At 38.2% G+C, this 22,545-nt stretch overlaps 4 protein-coding genes across 5 annotated transcripts in view; 2 read left to right on the top strand and 2 right to left on the bottom strand.

Annotated features, from left to right (window-relative positions):
* The window catches only part of LOC144649964 (glutathione synthetase-like), a 93,710-nt gene that overhangs the window by 60,931 nt on the left and 10,234 nt on the right, over positions 1 to 22,545 (top strand). The gene's annotated exons all lie outside the window — the stretch shown is intronic.
* On the top strand, positions 70 to 6,560 carry LOC144649980 (sodium- and chloride-dependent GABA transporter 1-like). Of its 2 annotated transcripts, XR_013569987.1 has the most exons (4): positions 70 to 436; positions 2,597 to 2,798; positions 3,627 to 4,628; positions 4,775 to 6,560. XR_013569987.1 is itself a non-coding variant. In XM_078509604.1 (3 exons), exons 1-3 carry the CDS (start codon positions 74 to 76, stop codon positions 3,893 to 3,895), a joined length of 834 nt encoding a protein of 277 aa, XP_078365730.1. In that variant the 5' UTR covers positions 70 to 73; the 3' UTR covers positions 3,896 to 6,560. The 2 variants fall into 2 exon arrangements, 1 of the variants encoding a protein (XP_078365730.1); XM_078509604.1 differs by having other exon boundaries at positions 3,627 to 6,560.
* The window catches only part of LOC144649957 (uncharacterized), a 155,086-nt gene continuing 138,749 nt past the window's right edge, over positions 6,209 to 22,545 (bottom strand). The window contains exons 9-13 of the mRNA XM_078509556.1: positions 10,603 to 10,739; positions 10,212 to 10,343; positions 9,013 to 9,157; positions 7,226 to 8,856; positions 6,209 to 7,124 (exon numbers count right to left, since the gene is read on the bottom strand). Coding sequence (XP_078365682.1) covers positions 8,621 to 8,856; positions 9,013 to 9,157; positions 10,212 to 10,343; positions 10,603 to 10,739 — 650 coding nt within the window. The 3' untranslated portion in view covers positions 6,209 to 7,124; positions 7,226 to 8,620. The remainder of the gene's footprint in view (positions 7,125 to 7,225; positions 8,857 to 9,012; positions 9,158 to 10,211; positions 10,344 to 10,602; positions 10,740 to 22,545) is intronic.
* Positions 16,480 to 21,514, bottom strand: LOC144649998 (EGF-like repeat and discoidin I-like domain-containing protein 3). The gene is made up of 3 exons (XM_078509630.1): positions 20,567 to 21,514; positions 17,492 to 17,633; positions 16,480 to 16,592 (listed from the first exon to the last, which is right to left on the bottom strand). The coding sequence occupies exons 1-2, from the start codon at positions 20,879 to 20,881 to the stop codon at positions 17,493 to 17,495; spliced, it is 456 nt and encodes a 151-aa protein (XP_078365756.1). The 5' UTR covers positions 20,882 to 21,514; the 3' UTR covers positions 16,480 to 16,592; position 17,492.

The raw sequence follows: 22,545 nt of genomic DNA, 5'->3' as shown, positions 1-22,545 counted from the left end.
AGGTTCTACTGCTTACTGGACAATAAGAACTGACACTTATCTGGATTTATTCGTTTATTTATACAGGGACGCGATGATAGTATCAGTCATTAACTGCAGCACAAGTGTGTTCGCAGGCTTTGTAATCTTCAGCGTGCTTGGCTTCATGGCACACGTTTCTGGTAAAGAAGTCAAAGATGTGGCGACTTCCGGTCCTGGCTTAGCCTTTGTGGTGTACCCTGAGGGGATTGCTCAGATGCCCATCTCGCCTTTCTGGGCTGTGATGTTTTTCTTCATGTTGCTGACTTTAGGTCTGGATACCCAGTTCGCCATGTTTGAAGCAGTGGTGACGGGTCTTGTGGACGAGTATCCGCGCTTCCTTAAAAAGCGAAAAGAGCTGTTCATTGCTTTTCTGTGTTTCCTCTGCTTTTTGCTGGGAATCCCTATGATCATGCAGGTAACATATTTTATTTTTTCTTCTCAGAATTCTATCCCAGGTTGGGGTATTTGTGTTGTGTTGTGTTCTTGCCCACGACACTTAATTCTCATGTGCCCCTCCGCCCAAGATTATAAATTGACACTCTTGAATTAAAGAGGAAAACTCTGCCTTCATGATTGTGTGGGGAGCGCATGGACTTGTGGGAGCAATGCGCCGTTCCTTATATTGAGCTCACGCGCGGTTGCGAGAGGGGGAGGGGGGAGGAGAGGGGAAGTTAGGGCCATTCACTGTGAGAAACAATACTAATGCTCGCATGTAATGCAAACCAAAGTTTAGGACGGGGACCGAAAATTGAAATGGATTTTGCCCTTTACCTTTCCTGTCTTTTTCTGTTGTTAATCAAGATGAACTTCAAAACACTACTCTTAGTCTTCTGAGGGATTTTTATGTTTATATATTTTCAGTCGTCTGGAGTTTATGTTTTATCTTATTTCGTAAAGTTACTATATGACACTAGCTTAGTTTAGAAACGTTCTGACAGTTTCCTGTATAATTCTTACCCAGAAAAAAAGGAAATCAGCCCAGGTAAAAGTAAAGCCTATCTAGGTCTGCAAAGCATAACTGAAGCTTTTTGTTAATTCGCTACACTCGTTTCGTGAACGACTACTATTTTACGTTCCTCTTTCACATTTTTGAATAAGGTAGGCTTCCTTGTTAGCGTAATTAGGATGTATACTTAAAATTCAAAATATGAATCCAGCTATTTCATTTCAAGCTGTTTAAGAAGTCTCTGAGCTCTTTTATTGAAAATCAGTACTTGTAAAGAGCCTTGAGACCCAATTTTCCAAAATAAAAGAAATCGCGTGACTGAAGTCTTCCGTAAAATTAAAAGGATGAATTATAAAGCTCTAAGTCTGGGATCAGCCAAATCAGCACAGATTTCGTGGTAGAATTATAAAAACAATTAGGTGCTTTTAAGCCGGGGTAAATCAAAAGTGATTTTCCGTTAATAATGTTCAATCATAGTGCAGAAAATTGGACGCTGTGCCGGAATGATCTAAATTGTTTCGGTATCGTATGTCTTCCTTTTCGGTACTTTATAACTTTATATTAGTATAAAACGATGCATTCCGCTGTAGTATCAAAGATCAAACCTATCTTAATCTAGGAAAAAAGAGAACAGCTGTTTCGATAATGTTTTTTTGCAAACCATCAACGTTAGTAATAGACGATGCGATGTTACTTAAAACGAATAGCTGAATATTCAGATTTTTAATCCGTTTTAGAAGGATAAGCCAGACTATAAGCCGATTTAGTTATTTTTCTGCTGCGCATCACGAAATCGAAATTAAAGTTAACGAAAATTTAAAATAGCAAAAATGTACCGCACTATAAACAAAAGAATCGTCTAGTGGTGGAGAAAATATTAAGAACTGGGGTAATGCTCTATAAAGTAATCTGAATCTTAGATCTTAGCATTGAAGCTCTTCAGACTAAGTCATTTATCGCCGCTTGTCTAACTAGCGACGCCTCCGTAATGCGTGAATATCTGGGTCCGTAAATGAATGGTTCAACGGTCTTTTTTTGAATGAGAGTGTGGGCACCTAATAAACTCAGAACTAAGGGAGATTCTATGATCCTATCTTCCTCGGAAAATGATTGTACGTTTGCTTCGTTATAGTAAGAAAACGCTAAATGTAGAGCAAACATAGCACTATCGATATCGTTTATAGTTAGTTTTGATTCAAGGTTTGTAGCAAATATGTTATTAAATTGGTTAGAAATTATTAACAGGGATTTGAACAGTACCGTTGGTTAGTACCAGTGTTAGTCTGTTTATGTTTTGACACATTTTTGACCTCTTTCCAATGGGTTCCATTTGATTTGACCAATCAAATTCCAAGACATACGTGGTATGTTTCCCGTTGCCCTGTCACATGTTCTTTCAAAGGCTTTGACTTTTTATTTCATAGCAAGTTGTAAAGCAAGTCATAAGAAAGCTTTCAGAAATTAATTGTAAACGTTAAAAAAGTTTTCATGTCGAGTGGCAGCAGAACGGCGTATTATTGCAATTCCCCCAACAAGTGCTGTGGGAAATATATAGAGACCCGTAAGGGGAATTCGTATTTTGACATCACATGTAAAGTTGTGGTCACTTCTTATGTTTATTTTTTTCAGGGCGGAATGTACGTACTGCATCTGTACAACTGGCAGTCTGGAGGAGTATCGCTGCTGTTCCTGGCCTTATTTGAAGTCGTCACTGTAGCTTGGGGCTATGGAGCTGATCGGTTTGCCAAAGACATCGAGACAATGATTGGCTACAAGATATGGCCCTGGTGGCCTATTGCCTGGAAATACTGCACACCCGTTGTTATTTTAGGTTGGTTATTAAATAAGTCGTTTGAACCCCCTCATAAGCGTGTCTTGCAAAGGAAAGGGACAAATTAGTTTTGACGTTGTCTGCCAAGCACTTGGAGATAAATTAATTTCGGCATCGTTAACCGAAATAAGGTTCACCCCCAAACCCTCCCCCTTCAATTCTCATTTATATCCCCTTTCCCCTCACTCAAAAATAAACCTGTCGGCTTATATTTAGATTGTAAAGAATGATATCAATTCTTCTGATTATAAGTCCCCTATGTTGCATGTTATATGTACAGTATGTTCTGGCAGAGAGTTTTGATATGATCACTTGACGACTGTACAGCGTGTTTTGTGTTTCATGTCGTTACATTTAGGGAGATTTACAACATATACGCCATTCTTCAATAAACCTGTAATTATTTGATTCAACATTCCTTCCCAACATCACTTCGGCACCTATTTGTGAGAAAAAAATATCTCCGATGATATCACATTTGTACCAGTTGGCTAAATCCATGACTCTTGTTAGTTTGTTTTGTTGAGGTATAACATACCTGGGCATTACTATCTCGTAGACTGGGTAAAAGCCGAGGGAATAACATGCCGGCCATGGGTTCTAGAAACAATCATCCTCTTGATAAAGCCCTGAAAACTTTAAATGACCTTCAGCTAGCGCTGTAACGAGAAGGGTGAAACAGGCTTTATCATTATTGTTATCAATATTGTCTATGATTTTCGACTCCTAGTAAAAGGCTTTAAAAATAATTAAAAAGCTTTTCTGTAACACTAATCTGAAAATCATTTAATTATTTTTATTTACTCCGTGCTTATACTCTTTCCCCAGGGGTATTCCTATTCAGCGTTATACAGTGGAGCGGGGTCTCCCTTGGTTCCTATCAGTACCCCGATTGGGCAGAGTTCTGTGGCTGGGTTCTGGCCTTGTCTTCCATGCTGTGGATCCCAGGGGTCGCTTTATACAAGATTATTACAGCCCCTGGGGGTTCCGTGTTTCAACGAATCCGCTCTCTTCTGCGTCCGGACGACGACGAAATGAAGACGATACAGGTACGCGAGGGATTGACAACGCAAACGGAGATGGAAACTCTCAGTTAGGAGAACATTGTCCTCCTTATTATAGAATTTTTGTAAAAGCTGTCTTTTGATTAATGGCTGGTTTAATTTAGGAAGTATGCTCAAGCAATTTTGTATCATGCGCAATGCTGTATTATGCGTTAACTTTGTTCTTTTTGAGACTTCACCATTGAGGTGTGGGAATATCCGGAGAAGTGTCTGGTCGTTTTTATTTTAAAAATGGGAATTTTTAAACTTAAGCATGCTCCCCTAAATTTAATGTATAACAAGTTCTAATGGTAGTATCTAAAAGTATGGCAATATCAAAGCAAGGTAAAGCCAGAAATTTTTCTCTGGCGGTTTGTCCTTTCTTTCTTTGATCGGTTTCACACAGTCTAGAAATTGAACGATTTCTTTAAAAAGAAAACATCAATGGTGAAAACTCAGTTTTTAGCGTAATGTACTCACACTTAAGGCATTAAAAGTAAGATTATCTTTCTAGACATAAGCTCGCATTAAAAAATAGAACGATCGTACGCTTTTAGCATCAAAGTTAAAGAATAGGGAACAGAGAAGTAGTTTCTTATAAGTTCCTTATTTTGGCTGTATTTTAGATTGTCAATGTCTTAATATTTTAATCGTTGTTACGCTTAATTGTAGGTTGAAAGTAAGTTGATTTGTTTGCCTTATACGTATGAGACTAGCAAACATTTATGAATAGTTTGAGAGGGGAGGGAATGTATACGAAATTTAACTCACACAAAAACAGTTAAAGGTTTGGTAAACGTCGATAAAAAAGTTCAACACCAATGCTTAGTTAAATGGAAAAGTTGTTCCTGTCATTTCGAAAGCGATTTGACTCTACTAGTTTGAGAGGGGAAAAATGTATACGAAATTTAACTCACACAAAAACAGTTAAAGGTTTGGAAAACGTCGATAAAAAGTTCAACACCAATGCTTAGTTAAATGGAAAAGTTGTTCCTGTCATTTCGAAAGCGATTTGACTCTACTAGGAATTCCCTGTCTTCCAAAAAATACTAAACATGGCGGCATTTGTATAGTTTTACGGGAAAAGTTGTGATTTTTCTGTTGTTGGAAAATTTGTGATATTTTTCCCATTTCGAGCCTTTATTTAACTCAAAATACAAAGTTCTAGTAGCTTATATTACACATATGCAAGTAATACCCAATGAAACGGACCGTCATACTCTTAAAGAAAGCACAACAAAGTTTCTGGAGTTTATGTATACAATGACTGTTTATTGCACTTCCTTTAGTGAAAATGAATCATCAAATTTTGACGTTTTGAATCGTGAATTAAAATGTACACAATTTGATACTTTATTTAACTCGCAATACAGAGTTCTTAAGGTTATATGGTAAAAATGGATGAAATGCCTAATGAAACCAAAAGGCAATCGTACTTTTGAAAATTTGTACCACAAAAAAATTGCACTTCCTATATAGTGAAGAGGAAACATCTTGAATTTATATTTAATCTTAGGCGCTACTTGTAGTAGTTTTTGTCAATGTTAAAAGTGAACTGTTTTGTAAAAAACGCTATTATAACTTATTAACCACAGTTATTAGTCTCGTTTTAATCAATACGAAGAGTGGATGAACCTTGGAAGGAAATCCCTGTACACTTGGAAAATCATCAAAGCTATTTTTAGATTCATGTGTTCATCACCAGTGCACCGCGGTGGGGTCATCCCCTAACATGGTCTTTGCTGATGAATATCAGATAAGGAAACAAAGGCTTGGCCATTTCCTTAATTTTTGCATTTTTAGTAAAAATACCTCAGAAGGTTTTCCTTTGCTAGGTCATCCACTATCAATCAGTATGTTTTCAAGTTTAAAGAGAACACGTTGACATGTATACAGGACTTTTCTTCAGTGAAGATTTCAGTTTCAACGATCTTCGTATATATTTATCGCTGGATAGAATATAGAAGCTTAATTAATGGGCGTATCCTTGGGGATCAAGCTTTTGAAAATCGCTTTGTAAATTAAAACGTTTACTAAATAAGTTGCCTTGCAAACGCAGTGATCAAATCGAAACATCAACAACTACCCAGACGACAATGTAACACTAAAAAAATTGACTCAAATGCTATTAAAGGATTGAAAGCCCTACTTCTCGGACAGTCTACCTACAAGATTACCTAGAATTAAACGTCCAACGCCCCGCCCTCACGACAACAGTGTGAGAAACTAATCATTTATCCTGAAAAGAAATTTAAAAACTTCGCAAAGTACTCTTTAAATTAAAGTTCTTTTTTCTTTAATGTTACCTTCGAACTGTATCGAATGATCCACGTCCATGCACTATTCCTCAACGAACTTCACTAATACAGTTGACTAAAACATTATGCCGGTCCACGAGGTCAAATTCCCCTGTTTTCCTGAGGGGTTGTTAAAAGCATCTCTCCAGAAAGAACCGGATGTGAAATGTCCAAACCCCTAGTAAGAGAATCTAATGTCTGCAAAATACCCGGAAGATGTTGATGTTACTATGTGATCGCTGCGTAAGTTCCTTTTGACAGCTTTAGTTAAAGAATGGCCCCATATTAATGCTGACCTACATTGGGTAGGGCAAGTAGGAATTAGTGTTTTCTAATTTGTTGCTATACATAGTAATTCATATTACCAATGAAAGAAAATGAGTCTTTCAAAATAAATCAAGAACAGCAATTGGTATGTTGAATAGCGTTTCGTTTTTGTTTTATAGCGGTAGCTATAATCGAGCCTACGGTAGCTACAGCGTGCAAAAAATTGACTCGGGTACCGTTGGGTACTCCCCTATTTTTCAACATTTTTCTAAGGAAAATTGGAAAATAATGTACAGAGTTTGCACGGTCCACTTTTCACGTACTGTTTTTTATCGGTTGATTCCGAAAATAGGTACAGAAAATATTTCATAATCATATGCTTCGTCTTTCACAAGTGTTTTGCATATGTTGCAGCCGGACGTGTCACAAAATCCTCGATATAGTTCGTCTGCAACGCAGGTTACTAACCTTGTTACTGTGCGCGTCAAAATTGAGATTGGTTTTTTCTAGTAGCGTGACAAAATTTTTATTTTAAAAAGGAATAAATCGGACTCTTTATCATACACAACAAACAGTAGAGTAAAAACCCTCGAGTAAGAACCTGCATTTTTCCAAGTTAGCCAAAACAGGTTCTTACATAAATGGTAATAAGCACAAATTTAGGTTCTTATATCTGAGAAAAAGTTTACATTGTTGCAAATTTTTTAGTGGTATTCAGCCTTTATTTATATGAATGAATGAATGATATAGGTGCTTATATAGCGCATTTACAAAGCTCAATGCGCTTCACAGTTAGAATTGTTATTGGATGAGACCGCACATTAGCATATATTTATGTGATTGTATCAATAATAACATTTTATGATTTTCAACATTGGCATTTTCATTGCAACTAGAGTTGTAAGGCTCCGAAGAGGATCCAGAATGTTGACTTATCTTATTTCCCTAAAAGTAACAGTTTTTAGAAAATAAGAACCTATTTTCAACTTTTAGGCTTAAGAGGGTATTATACTTTATTATATATATAGCGAGAATTTTAAGCAATAAACCTTGCAAATAGAATTCTATATTTGCTATATTTTCACATGTGAAAAAAGCGATACGTCCAATCAGCTTCGCGTATAGCTTTCTTCACATGTGAAAAATATTACCAATCAGCATCTAGACTAGTACGACTAAACCAATCACAGCGCAAGAATTTAAATGGTTTCCAACGAGGTTGAGAAAGCGAGCGGCAAGTTTGCTCTCGACGGCAGTTTATGCTTTGAAAACATAGCTACATGTTTTGTTTCTTTACAAAACTTTGCCTTTTAAGAACTTAATGGAAATGCAAGCCAACAGAAACACGCTAAGCAAAACCTAAAGAATACAGCAGTGATAAAAATCACTCTTCAAAGGCGAAGTGAAGACAGGCGAAGGCGAAGTGTCGATAAGTGAAAGCGAGTTGAAGACAAGACTTTCATCGGAACTTACATGCAACACATCCACGGACTTTCTAAGAGTATTCAGGAACTCTTGGGATCGTCTTGGTAAAGTAAATTGTATTTTTTAATTGGATTTACGTCGTAATTATAGTTTAATTAACCGACTCCTTGTGTTGTCACAATTTGTTCAAAATTCGCCAGTTGATTCGCCAGTAGTTTATTCGCTTGTGGCGAAGTTTCCTCGATGCGATACGAAGTTTATAAATGTAACGCAGTGTGTTTATTTAAATAAAGTTCTTGCTAGGAGAGTTTGTCGCCAGTAATTTTTCTTTCATATTATTGAAATAGCGAATTCGCTTGTAAAGCTATGTGCATTTGCAGCTTTATTTTCTCGCGCCGTTTAATAACTGTTGAATGCTAAAGGTTATAAACTGGAAAAATCGGCGTAAAGTGCTCAATGGTTGAATTCTCGTTATATATATAATAAACAAATTACAGCATAGAAAGTGCTTTGTACGGATTTTTATTCACTCGTTGCAAAACTTTGGAAAACTCACTCGTTCGCTACGCTCACTCGTTCGTTTCCCAAAATTTTGCAACTCGTGAATATAAATCCGTACGGCGCACTTTCTATGAAGTAATCTATATGTATAGATGGTTTCTAACTGGCAAATTTTACCCTAATAGGTTATTAAAAATAAGGTTCTTACTCGCGGGTTTTTACTGTATCAAAAACAAACAATATTTAAAAGAGCGCACCCTTATTCCGATGGAATCGTGGATACCATTTGTTAAGGAGAGGCTTCGAAATAATTAAAACCTTCCCGATCCTCAAGACTTGACTTCTCAGCTTTGGCAGCGTTCACTTCACACTTCTGTAACTTGTCACTAAAATTGAATGACTTGCACTGCTCGGTTACCAAGCACAACTTCATACACTTTATGGCGTCGACGGCAGTCAGAGATGAAATCTCGTGGCCAGACAATGCTTTACCAACGCCAATCGGCGTGAACAACGCTTCTGAGACTAGAGAAAAGTGAATATATATCAAAGTTGGAGACAGAACTCAGCTCTGAATAGCCGAGACCCACTAAAATTACATCGTGCGGGTATGTCGCGTATGGCACTTAATCAAAGGTGAGCGTTTACTTGAGGAAATACGATCAATTTCTTCTTCTTTACCTTCTGGCCAGGGTTCTCCGTAAACTTCCATTCTTGTACACGGCCAAACGAACCACTTCAACGGCAGTAGGCGGAAATACCGAGCGTAAATCACTGGAATGTGATTCTTCCTTACGTCACGCCAATTAATATTTCCTTTGAGAACCTGTCAATTTCAGATCAAGTTAATTAGCATATAAAACAGAAAGTCTGCAGCGGGATATCAAAGTCTTATTTTACAATAACTGTCAAATTTCTCGTCAGTAAGAGTACAGACACGTAGATGACGACATCGCACGTGGATCTTCAACTGTGCAAATAAAACTCTACTTTAGGCGGGAAATAAACATAATATATTCTGACTACACTAACACGAGACATACAATGTGAAGAGTTAATTGAGGATGCGTCAGTCAGTCATCTGATGCAAAATGTATCCTGATACAGTCATCTGATAAGACATAAATCCTAATACAGTCATCTGATGCAAAATGCATCCTAATACAGTCATCTTATGCAAAATGCATCCTAATACAGTCGTCTTATGCAAAATGCATCCTAATACAGTCATCTTATGCAAAATGCATCCTGATTACAATCTTGAATCTTGCAAAAAAACAGGAGATGGATCTTACAGTATTAAGGAGTGTGCTACGCCAGATACGAAAAACCACTATAAACCACCCTTTGGAAGTGGCCAAAAATATGTGGAAACGTATTCCTCATCTAATGCAGCAGCACGAGACGCCGAGGAAAGGGCACAACTAAATAATCTAGAACAATTTACAATAGAATAGTTACAAATCTGAACAAACAACACTTTAAGGAAAAAAAGAAAAGCAAGCAAAGACGAGGACTGACGATCTAGAATGACCTTAATCTCCCGCAAAAACCTATATATACCTACACATGCCATAACAACCCGCGAACCTCTCAATCGTGCCGTCAGAATAGTAATTTCTGACTAATGCATTCATTCAAACGTCAGAAATTACATTAATGCTGTGTTGAAGTTATGGTTTTACTTTTGATCTGACAACGAATAATGAAATCTTCATAGAGGGGGTCTTTCATGCTTCCCATCCCCTTCGGGAATCATTAAAGATCTTGTGCAAGTGGGCGACGTTCTGTTATGACAGCTGGACATGTTACCGCTTGCTGCATTTCTCCATTCTAGATAACTCATGATTCATGTCTAATATTTCTTCTATTTTTCATACCTGTGCGCTCATATCCCATGTGACACCATCTTTAGACCAGCTCACTTTGTATTCTTTCAAATAATCATAGTTTCCACCAGGATTACCTTGTGTGGCTACAGCGCAAATGCGATAAAGTCGACCAAGATCTATCTGAAAAGTTTGTTTAAAAATTTCATTTAAGTGTAAAGCCATAAAAACATATAACGAGCTTATAAAAGAAGATTTTTTCAAAATTAAACAGCTTAGCTATTCAAGTGGTGATTTGGCAGTTCATCAACAAGGAAGTAATTTCACGTCTTTGATTTTTTTCCGTTCAGACAAATTATACTTGGTTTTTACAAAATTGACTTTCTTTAAGGTGAACTAAACGCAGTTAATGTTTTGAGCTTTACTATTTATACTTACTTACCTGTATATAACCACCGACGTTTACACAACACACAAACGGTTTGTTCAACCTGGCACCTAACGGATCTCCAGCTGTAGCGGTGATTTGAGAATCGCTGATCTTACCGGTCTCCATGCCAACGGCTGGCGCAGTGCACCCTGTCGTAAGGTGAAATACAGGCTTTAATATTCCACTGTAAATATATATTTATTCCCCCACCCCACCTCTCTTGCGCCCTCCGAAGAATGGGACTTAGTATAATCTCTACTTCTTGCTTTGTCAGTTAGAAACTTGTACATATGCGTATCTAGATTGTGTATATTTAAAGTTTGATTATACGGAAGCAATGAACTTGCAGTACCTGGTGGACACCCATACACCTCTACTCTCATTGATATGTGATCAATCCAAGCCACTGGTAGGAAACGGATGTATCGTGCTCTGATTGGCGGAATTAGTTCATGATAAACAACATTGTTCTTGTCTGTGTTCCCAGCAAATTCCTAATGAAAAAAATGGTAAATATTATTAGAACTTTTCAAGAGTTAAACACTTTAAAAATCTCACGGCTTTAGTCTTCAAGCCCAAATTCGAAATCAGCTAATCAGAAGCCTTATACACTTTCCTGATATCCTTTGATACTGTAACGAGTGGGTTGGGTTGACAGGGCTCTATGGGAGACTACTGAAAACAACGGGCAAATTTTTTATACCTCACAGAATTTGCACAGAATTATGCACATGTATTCACTGCAGTTGTTTTTCCTTCTTCCCAACGGTTCAAAATGCAACGTTCTGACAAGAAGAACTGACATTTTAAAACGAACTGTGTTTCGTTACATATGGCGATATCCAAGACGTCATTTTGTCTTTTCTCGTCCCGCAAGTGTGACGAGCCAAGGAGGCTAATAAAAATGACAAAGACGGATGAAAATATTTTGTTCAGCGCGTAAAGAAATAAAGACCACATAAAGCCGAAACTCTCCCGGTACGTCCTCACGCTAGGTTACCAAGAAGTAAATAATTCGAAGTCCTTTTATTCGTCTGTAGTCGAAGATTCATCCCCCGGCCCATAACAACGAATCACCCAACCAACCCACGTTCATTATTTGGACAAAAAATAACTTATTCTCTTAGTTCCTTGCCCCCGGGTGGGGGATAGGGCCGGACATCAATGCTCGCCATCTGTCCCTATTCTTGGCCACAGCTGCTGCTGCGGCCCACGATTTTAGTCCCAGCTCAGCGCGTTCCTTCTCCACCGTTCTCCGCCATGTTTCCCTTGGCCGTCCTCTACTTCTTTTCCCGCTTGGTGCCCAGGATAATGCCACGTGTGGGTTTCGGTTTGGTGCCATACGCAGAACATGACCTATCCACTTCCATCGCATGCGTCGAACTTGTGAACTGATCTTTTCGATTCCCGCTCTTCTCCGAATTTCATCATTGGACACACGCATGGGCCAATGGACTTTCAAGATTCTCCTTAGGCATTTGTGAAGAAAGGTGTCTAGCCTTTTTCACCCGCTTTTGTTATTCTCCAAGTCTCGCATCCATACAACAGGACAGCAATGATTTTTGACTGGAAGATCCTCATCTTAGTTTCTCGGCGGAATTCACCTGTTCTCCACACCTTTGAAAGTCGATGAAAAACACTTCTAGCCTTACCTAACCTACTCCGAATGTCCTGTTCGGCACCACCCAAGTTGTTAACAGTGGCCCCTAAATAGACAAAGCTGTCTGTATCTTCTACATCAGTGCCGTTTGGCTTTATAGGATCTTGTCTCCTAGCATTGAGTCTGAGCACCTTCGTTTTGTCGATGTTTATCTTCAAACCCGTACCTTCACTGTTGCTCCTCAGTCTTTCTAAATTCGTTTGTGCTTGCGTCCATGTGCTGGAAATGAGCGCAATGTCATCGGCATAGTCTAGGTCTTCCCGCTGTCTCATCGTCTTCCATCGAACCCCGTATTACCTTGCTCTGTAGTCCTACACATAATCCAATCTATTACCAACAGGAAGAGAAACCCTGACATTACACAACCTTGTGTTCCACCTGCTTTCACGGTTAACCAATCCGATTTGATTGCTCCATCGATCACTGCACACTTGGTGTTGCTGTAAAACAATTTGACCATTCTTATGAACTTTGATGGTATTCCATAAGACTGCATTATCCTCCACAGTGTTTCGCGGTGGACACTATCAAATGCTTGCTCGTAATCTACAAAACAGGTGTATAGACTTGCATTCCATTCCAGCGATTGCTCGATGACATTTCGAAGCACAAAGATGTGTTCAGTCGTGCTTCGCCCACTTCTGAAACCTGCCTGTTCTTCTCTTAGCATCCCATCCACTGCATCATGCAGTCTAGTAATAATTAGTCCTCCCATAACTTTCGCTGGTACAGATAACAACGTTATTCCACGCCAGTTGCCACAGTCAGTAAGATTCCCCTTTTTGGGAAGCTTAACGATCAGACCACAATTCCAGTCCTCCAGGATTTCCTCTGTCTCCCACACCGTGCGAAATAGGTCTTCTAGCTAGCACGAACGCAGTTATCTCTATGTCAGCCTTCAGTAGCTCTGTTGTGATTGAATCCATTCCAGCTGATTTGCCATTCTTCATGTTCTTCAGAGCCTGCTTTATTTCCTGTCGGGTGATACATTCGTCGCTGACATCTATTTCGTTTGGCTGCCTATCGTCGACAACTGCGGGGGCTTCTGGATCAGGCCGTTTCAGGACATTGTCGAAATGTTCTGGCCACCTATGTCTGATCTCCTCTTCTGTTGTTAATAGCTTTCCATCCTGGTCTCTCACCATGTTCATTCTTCGTGGCCGGTCGTTGCATAACGTCTTCGTTACCTCATACACCTCTTTTAGGTTGCCATTCCTTGCAGCCTCCTCGGCTTCCCTTGCAAGCGCATTTGCCCATTCCCTCTTGTCTGCTCTCAAGCTTCTCTTTACTTCCTTGTTCTTCTTATTGTATTCAATTCTCCTTCTTATCCTTTCTGATCTTGTCTCTTCCATCTTCTTCTTCAATTTCCTTCTTTCTCCAATTTTGCCCCAACTTGTTGCACTAATCCAAGTCTTGCTCTTCCTTTGTCTATGACCAAGAACTGACTTTGCTGTTTCGCTGTAGGCCTTCTTGATGTTCGACCATTTCTCCTCGACGCTTTCGGCATTTTGGGTGTCATCGTTTCCTGTTTCATCTGACTCAGTTTCTGCCAAGCAGCTAAATCTTAGACAAACCTTTGTTTAATCTCAGGCACCATTAGCTTGCTCAGTTCATATTTCCTTGCATTCGTTTCGCCTTGCTTTCTAACCACCCCAGGTAGCTTTAATCGAATATTTCCAACAACCAAGTTGTGATCACTTCCTACGTCGGCTCCCCTGAAAGCCCTGGTGTCCTGTACCGATCTCTTAAATATTCCATTCGATTTGATTCCTTGTTCTTCCATCTGGAGAGGTCCGAGTGTACTGATGGATGTCTTTATGGGGGAACATGGTCGTTGTGATGGCCATGTTGTTGCCTGCACAGAACTCTATGAACCTCTCACCATTATAAGATCTGTCGCTTCCTAAACCGTGCTTACCAACCTCTCTGTTTTCGCCCTCCAATTGGTGCCTTAACTTTGCATTCCAGTCACCCATAGTTATTATGATGTCATGTCGAGGTGTCCTTTCATACACCTGTTGCAGTAGTTCATAGAACCCGTCTTTCCGTCGGTTTCAGCGTCATTGGTCGGTGCATAGACTTGAATAATAGTTGTTTTTATGTGCTTATTACAACACGACAATTCCTTCAGTGGAAGAAATTGCCTTGTTCAGGACAAAAATGTTTTACTAAAAGTGGTCTCTAGCTAGAAATAAAGAACATTACTTTTAGATGCACAGATGTGAGTTTGTGAGTTTTATTCTGTAGATTAATTTAGTTGTCACCTTGTCTGCGGATTGTCCTTGTTCCCTGTAAGTCTGAAAGTCCACTTCATCATTGCCATGCTGCAGTTTGTACCTAGTTACCCACTGAAAGTAACTGCTATTTCTTCCTTGCGTGGCTACACGTGTTACTGTCGTTTTGTGAACCAAGTCAATCTGCAGCCACTGATTAGCATCACTGCTGGCCGCTGACCACGAACCTGCTTTCCCTGCGCCTTCTTGAAAGTGTAGTCTGCCCTGATTTGCGGCATGATCAGCGTCATACTCGGACGAGGCAGTTATTTGTCCATCAGAGATAGCACCGGTTTGCATACCTATAGCGTCTTGACAATCTAGAGGTGAATGCCAATTCACAATTAAAATGTTTTAAAATGCAGCTTTAAAGAACGTATCCTCCTATTCATTACAACAATTCTAAAAGAAGACCTACTTGTGTTGGATACTTCAGTACAGTGTAATACACACTTAAGGTGGCTCCATGGACAGTAATGTATGTGGCGCACACTAGTGTTATACATTTAAATCTAGGGTTTTGCATCCGTTTTCCCTCCAACTACGCTCAAACCAATCAAATGAAATAAGCAACGACGAAATAGTGTTCCACAGCCATCTCTGTTAAACTATAAGTTTTAAAAGATTTTCCCATTCCCACGTGACCATCAATCAACCAATAAGAGCGCGGAATAGATTCAGCTATATAACAAAACCTCATATTTTATCTGTTCCCTTCACCTTATTAAATGATCAAATAGCGTTTTAGTTGAATGATTCGATGACTATACAAATAAAACACGCCTGCATTTTAGCATTTTCCGAGCATTTTCCGAGCTTCATGCTCACGAGGTGAGGCAAAGCAATGCGAGAAAATGAGTAAAATATTCTTGATTATTATTTTGCTATTGCGCCATTCTTACCATATTAGGGCAAAAGAACGCGCAAAATACGCCACGTTATTACACTGTAGAAAAAGGCAAAAATACGGACGGACAAACTTATGGAATACCGAACCAAACATAGTGGAAAACATAGTGGAATAATAAATCCCTTATTCCATGGTTTACCATATAATACGAGCGGACATCTTGGTCATTGCTCGTAGTTTTCCTCGGCCCTACCGGGCTCGAAAAAATACTACGCAACCCGAAAAATATCCGCGCGTATTACATGCTAAACCATCGAATAAGGTGTATGTATTACACGCCTATATTTAACGAGTTTGGTAGTATTTTCTGAGCTTCACGACGCAAGGAAAATGTAATTGCGATAAAACGTGTGAAATGTCGTTGAGTATGATCTATAAAACCATTGAACAAAGTATTTCAGAGTAATAAGGAAAACCACAATGACAACGTGTCATTATTTCGTGTTCTCCTGACCTTATAAGGTCAAATGACGTTTACATATTAAAGTAAAAGGTTCAAGATTGATTACACTGAAGATAATACCTTTCAAGCAACCATAAATTTCCACTCTCATAACTATATGTAGATTGAAGGTTATTGGTCGAAAGCGAATGTACCGTGCCCAGATTGGAGGGTTTAATTCTTGATAAACAACAGTGTTCATATCTGTGTTTCCGGTAAATTCCTAAATCAACAAGACGGTAAATTGTTGTTAGTAATCTCAAAATCGAAACTACTACTCTGGGCTTGTATTTAAATTAGTCTCTCCCACATTTGAATCACCCTTAAGAGAAAAATGGAATTAATGAAGTTCATCAACGTTTAGGGTCGATTCAAAATTTTGTTTCACCTTGTCTGCCGACTGTCCCTCTTCTCTGTAGTACTCAAAAATCACACCATCATTGCTGTGCTGCAGCTTGAACGTGGATACCCACTGGTCATAAGCATTTCTTCCTTGTGTTGCTACACGAGTCACCCTGGTGTTCCTGTGACCCAGATCAATCTGAAGCCATTGATAAGCATCACTGATGCCAGATACCCAACCTCCTACTGTGCTTGCAGTTTCTTGTGAGTTCAGTCTTCCCCTCTTGGGGCCATGACTGACAGCCCATTCCGAAGACGCAGTCATTTGACCGTCAGTGATTCCGCCGTTTTCTATACCGAGAGGTTCTTTGCATTCTAAAGGTTTGATGACATCGATGGAAATACCATGTTAATATTCGTACTTGTCTTACACATTTCAGTTCTGGTACGTTTTTTTTTTCATTAAGAACTAGTGAAAATAGAAATAATTATCGGTTGCTTAACCAAATAATCAGCACATGTGTATGCTGTGTTTAAATGTTTCTTTGGTTTAAAATTTTTCATATCAGTTTGATTTCCATTTCCCTTTTCAGATTTCAGATTATGATAATCAATATGAGACATGCTCATTAAAAAAATAACTTAAACCAAACATAATTTCAACCACCGCATAATCGCTAATAAGGCAGTTACACATATAACTACATACCTAAAAGAACCGGAGCAAAATTGTTCAAAATTATTTATCCATTTCAAAAACATTTCTCTAGAATATCATAAAGCCTGACTACTGGTGCCATGAAACAAGTACGTCAGTAACGATATATAACAAATTTAATTCCGATGTTTTTGTGAACCCAAACACAGATGTGATGATAATTTCATACTGCATTTTTTAATGAAAGAGCTTGTATGTTTTCGCCCAACCAATTTTTTTTTATTAAAAAACCCCAAAAACTAACCAAAAAACAACAACAACAACTGATGCCTGCGTCTTTGACAGATTGTGCTATGAATACTGGTCAATTTTTATTAACTGCTGGAGTAAACATAAATGGTAGCAGTGCAGCCGGTAGACTTTTTAACTTTCCAAATTCAGTAAAATAACCAATATAACGTTCATAAACAAGAGAAAAATATTTTGAGTTCATAATAGGTAACTGTGAATCCTTGTTTCTTATTAGTTTATTATAGCTTCCTTAATATCTCAATGTTGACTTAGATGAAAAGAAACTAAAAAAAACTTAAAAAATCAAAAACTGTATCGTTAGTACCTTACGGACACCCATACAACTCCGCTCTCATTGATATGTGATCCCTCCAAGTCACTGGAAGAAAACGGATGTACCGTGCACTGATTGGTGGGTTAAGGTCATGGTAAACAACAGTGTCCTGGTCTGTATTTCCTGCAAATACCTGAATCAGCAAAATAAATTATTATAAGAAATATATACAAGAATTCCTTCGAGTGGTATACTTAACAATTATTCCACAAGCGCGCGTTGGGTATGAGATGGTAGATAGTCAACGAGGTGCGTAGCGCCGAGTTGGCTAAAACAATCTCATATCCAACAAGTGCGAGTGGAATGATTGTTTTATTAAAAACGCCCAAAGAATTGCAATATTTGAGCTCCTCAGCTGTTTTATTGATGCGTATCTGCTACCATATTTGGTGTAAATGGTATATGAGCTCATATACCATTGCCTGTTAACCAATCAAAACTCAGGAATTGCAATATACCATTGCTAGTTTTTAAAAAAACTGAAATATCCAAGTAACTGTAATTAGTAAATTCTTATGTCAAGTCACCGTGTAACTGTCTTTCTATTATATATACAAAAAGACAGATAAAGTAAAAGTTAAAAATGAACATGCAAAAGTAGGAAATGACGTCATCAATATCCTCACAAGTCAGGATATCGAAAAGACGCCGCAACGGTCCCGGGCGTAGTTTCGTAGGAATTCTATGAGTTGTCTTTTATTCCAGTAAAACACTTGTTTTCTTAAACGTGAAAAATTTGTTAAGATCAACAAAAGACTTAAAACTATGTTTCGTAGATTTAGAGTAATAATACTTTCTATCGTTTTCAATCTTTTTCTTTAGGTCATTACCCTGTATTGCATTGCGCATCCTTACTGCGCAGAATTTTACGCGTAATTAGCGCGCGCACATAAACAAAATGGCAGCTTTTTTCTATGCGGCTTAGTCCGCGAGAGGAGTAAATTGTCGCTCTCTCGTAAACGAGTATGGTGACCTATCATTTTTTTCTCATGGGTGTAGCGATCAATTTCTTAAACGTGAAAAATTTGTTAAGATCGACAGAAGACTTCAAACTATGTTCCGTAGAGTTAGAGCAATAATACTTTCTATCGATTTCAATCTTCTTCTTAACTGAACCAATCTTTGGTAAAAAGAGTGACAAAATTTAAGCGTGACAAACTTTGGAATTCGTAATACAACGGCTCTCCCGTATTCTAATTGGCTGTATACTTCGAATTCATGGTATTAGATAAAAAAAAAAAAATTAAAACCCCATTGCCTTAACTCACGACCATGCTTTCTCTCTTAAGTAACAAAACTACATCTATGCAAGTTGGGGACAACTACAGTTGTAGAAGACCTAAATGTAATAACTGACCCTAAATGTAATAAACTCCTAAATGTAATAACATTTGACCTTAAATGTAATAAACTCCTAAGTGTGACAACAGTCAGACTTATAATGTTATAATAACGTCATCAATGATGTAACCATCATCTCACTACCCCTATCCAGACCGGGGGGGAGTGCACGTGCTGACTTTGAACACTTGTAACGTTTTTCAAGATTCAACCAAACTCTTCCAAACTTTGCTAGTTTATCTTAAATTTATCTGGTAATAATTTGGTAGGATAGGTTGCCGTGTCGAGGAACTTGACGTTACCACGGCAACAGCATTTTGACAGGTTTTTTTACCCTAAATTTGTTAATGAAAATTATTTTGAATGCAATTAATTTCACCTTTTAGGTTTTTTTTTTTGCAACGTTTTATTGCGTTTGATCAAAAAGATGTCCCAGGAATAAAGAAGATTTCTGAGGAGAACACCTAGCACGGGCTCAATGTTCATCAGTTACTTTTTTTATCGATTTTCGACAAGCAGATAAGAATTTACAATGCTAAAATCTTAAAGACTATGGATTTTTCACTTTGGGTATTCTCCGGAAACAGCAAACATTAAAAAATTGGCCAATTTAACAGCAAGCACTAAAAATTATGGGTAAACAACATTTTAATGTTTAATATTTAATGTTTAATGTTTAGTATAAAAGAACGCTAAATACGCAAAAACACTTTAAAAACACTCAGACCCTCTGAGACCTAAAATATGTTTTTCAATAATGGAAATTAATTTCCAACTTTTAAATACAACGGAAATTCATTTTTAACTTTTGTTAACCGTAATCGAAGCAAATTAACCGTTAGCCGTAAAAAGCCTAAATTTTAACCGTTAAACGTAAAAGCCACCAACCCATTGAGACCCTCAAGTTGAAGTCACTTGATTGATGTTTTTTATTAGTTACATTTGATTCGTGATGAATACAGCAACTTGTCCGATTGCGTGACAGATGGCTCAACAAATCACTTTGTGTTACTGAAAATTTTCCTTATTTTAGTCATTTCTATGTTAAACCGTATTTAGCATGTTTTCCCAAATTTGTAATTTTCGTGTTCATATTAATGGAAATTAACTTAAATGCAATACATTTTTACCTTTTTACGGTTTTAAAAGCACAGTTCTATTGATTTTGTGTCTTTGCAGTAATTTTGGGTGGTGTTCTGGCATTTTGGAAAAATTTTGAAATCCAAGATGGCGGATCCAAGATGGCTGCTGATTTGACATCATGATGACCATCATAATGTAATTGTCACGTGATGTGACGTCATTTTCCCACGTGACATATAATAAAAGAAAGATGTCTGGACATCCTATACATCCTATAAGTTTCATTGTGATTGCTTAAATATTCTGGAAGTTTATCTTCCGAAGGCACCCCCCCCCCTCCCCCTCCCCCAGTCAGAGAAGGTCCAAAAAAGCAAAAAAGCCCAGTCTGAAGAGGGTAAAGACGTGCTGATTACTTTATTGATGACGCTGGTATAACGTTATATATGTAAGCCTTAATGTTTTCACACTTAGGAGTTTATTACATTTAAGGTCAAATGTTATTACATTTAGGAGTTTATTACATATAGGTTCAATTATTACATTTAGGTCTTCTACAACAACCATGATTCACTGGGTACATTCGTGTGAAGGGGACTGGGCTAAAACTTAAATCACGTTTTGGTTCATTAATTCAAAATTCACCTTGTCCTCAGACTGTCCTTCGTCCCTGTAGTTCAATATGTTCACTCCATCATTACTGTACTGAAGCTTGTACGTAATTACCCACTGAACAAGGCCAATATGATTTCTTCCTTGCGTGGCTACACCTGTTACTGTCGTATCACTGTGTCCCAGGTCAACAGCTAGCCATTGATTTGCATCATTGCTGCCCGCTGCCCAACATCCTTCTTTGCCTGCGCGTCTTTGTAAGTGCAGTCTTCCATTGTAGGGAGCATGATCGGAATTCCATTGTGAAGAGGCAGTAATTTGCTTGTCAGGAATGAAACCAGTTTCCATCCCGAGAGGTTGTTTGCATTCTAAACATTTGTGATTAACATACGTTACGAAACTTTACTGAGACGTATGTGCCAGACATTTCTAGCACAACACTGGTATTCAGAAACCTTACATACATCTTATTCAATGGTTTTAGAGATAAAACGCGCGGATATTCTACGAGCTTCGTGATATGAGAGAAAATGATTAAAATGAACGCAAATATTATCTGCAAAACCATCGAATTAGGGGTTTATTATTTAACGAAATTTTTTCTTGTAATTAAGCTCCAAAATACAATACAATAACTTTATTGAGTTTCCCTAAAAAGGGCTTTATAGAATTCATATCATGTAAAAAGAGAACATCAAGTTATTCAAATATGTCTTCAAATCTAAAACGGGGCACTACAGTGCGGAGTGCTGTAATGAAATCGCGCTCATCACTTTTATTGCGTGTTCCTGCCCTTATATGCTTATGTCCTAAAAGTGGAATAGGTCATCATATGATTGAAAGTTCTCAAGCTTGGTTTACGAACTGCAAAGCAATGAGCTGGAAACGCACATGAACATGGTAAGTCCAAATATTATTGATAAAAGTTATTCAATAAAATAAATCCCAAAAGTGCAAAACTAAAGGTCACATTTTCTAACTTAAATTCAAAGGTGCTATAGACTTTTTTTTATAAACGAAAACAGTTAAAAACTCTGAAGGAGCAATTTGCTAAAATGCTATTTACGGATCCGGAGTGTTAGTTGAGGTTGTTGGCAACAGTTTTCAACACTTTGGAGCTCTTACTTTGGTGAGTCAGTACTACTACTTTTTATCAGTTGATACTACAATGATTGCATCAACAAACCCCAAAATGTTTGTTGAACAGGTTGTGGCCGTTTTCTTGACATATCTAATAACATAGAAGCAGTATAACCTGTACCATTAACTCGTAAACGAGCTCGCGATCGATGACCCCATTTTTACGACAATTTTGCAAGATTGCAAAGTAGAAGTATCGTTTGTGGGCGCATTCATTCATTCGGTCGGTCGGTCAGTCGGTCGATAGGTCGATCGGTCGATCGATGACCCCATTTTTACGACAATTTTGCAAGATCGCTAAGTAGGAGTATCGTTTGGGGCGCATTCATTCTGTCGGGCGGTCGGGCGGTCGGTCGGCCAGTTGGTCGATCCTTGGGTTGCAAATTCCCCAAAGGGAATCATTTGCCACTTTTGGTGACGAGTATGTCTCTTCAACGTGGAATGGAAGAAACAGCAACAAACAGTGTTGCGCGTCTTTACGATCGAAAAGACTTACTGGCTATTATAACGAATAGTTCGGCAAGAGCTTATTTTTTTGTGTCGTTATTAATGCTTTTGACGCCGGAGCGAGATCCGAATAATTAGTGCGAAACAGGGACTTGCTTTTACATGCGGGCTATTTTTAAATGAAGACCATTACGCCATTCACGCAATGTGTCGACTTATGCATTTTTGTCATTTTCCCAGTGCTGGCACTCGGCTCTCATTGAACTCTTGACAAATTAATAAACAACGGTGAAACGCGAGACGATATTCAAAAATTTGCTTTAAAAAGTCAAAAACAATCTTTGAATGAATTCATTGTCAGTTGAGATAGAAGATACTTGGAAGAAAAACTAACAGGATACAGGACATTTACAAAAAGTTTTCAT

The sequence above is a fragment of the Oculina patagonica genome, chromosome 4, assembly GCF_052425735.1.
Source record: "Oculina patagonica isolate OP01 chromosome 4, crgOcupat, whole genome shotgun sequence".
NCBI classification, from domain to species: domain Eukaryota; kingdom Metazoa; phylum Cnidaria; class Anthozoa; order Scleractinia; family Oculinidae; genus Oculina; species Oculina patagonica.
The sequence above is the reverse complement of the archived record's forward strand: the minus strand, read 5'-3'. Positions and strand labels throughout refer to the sequence as shown.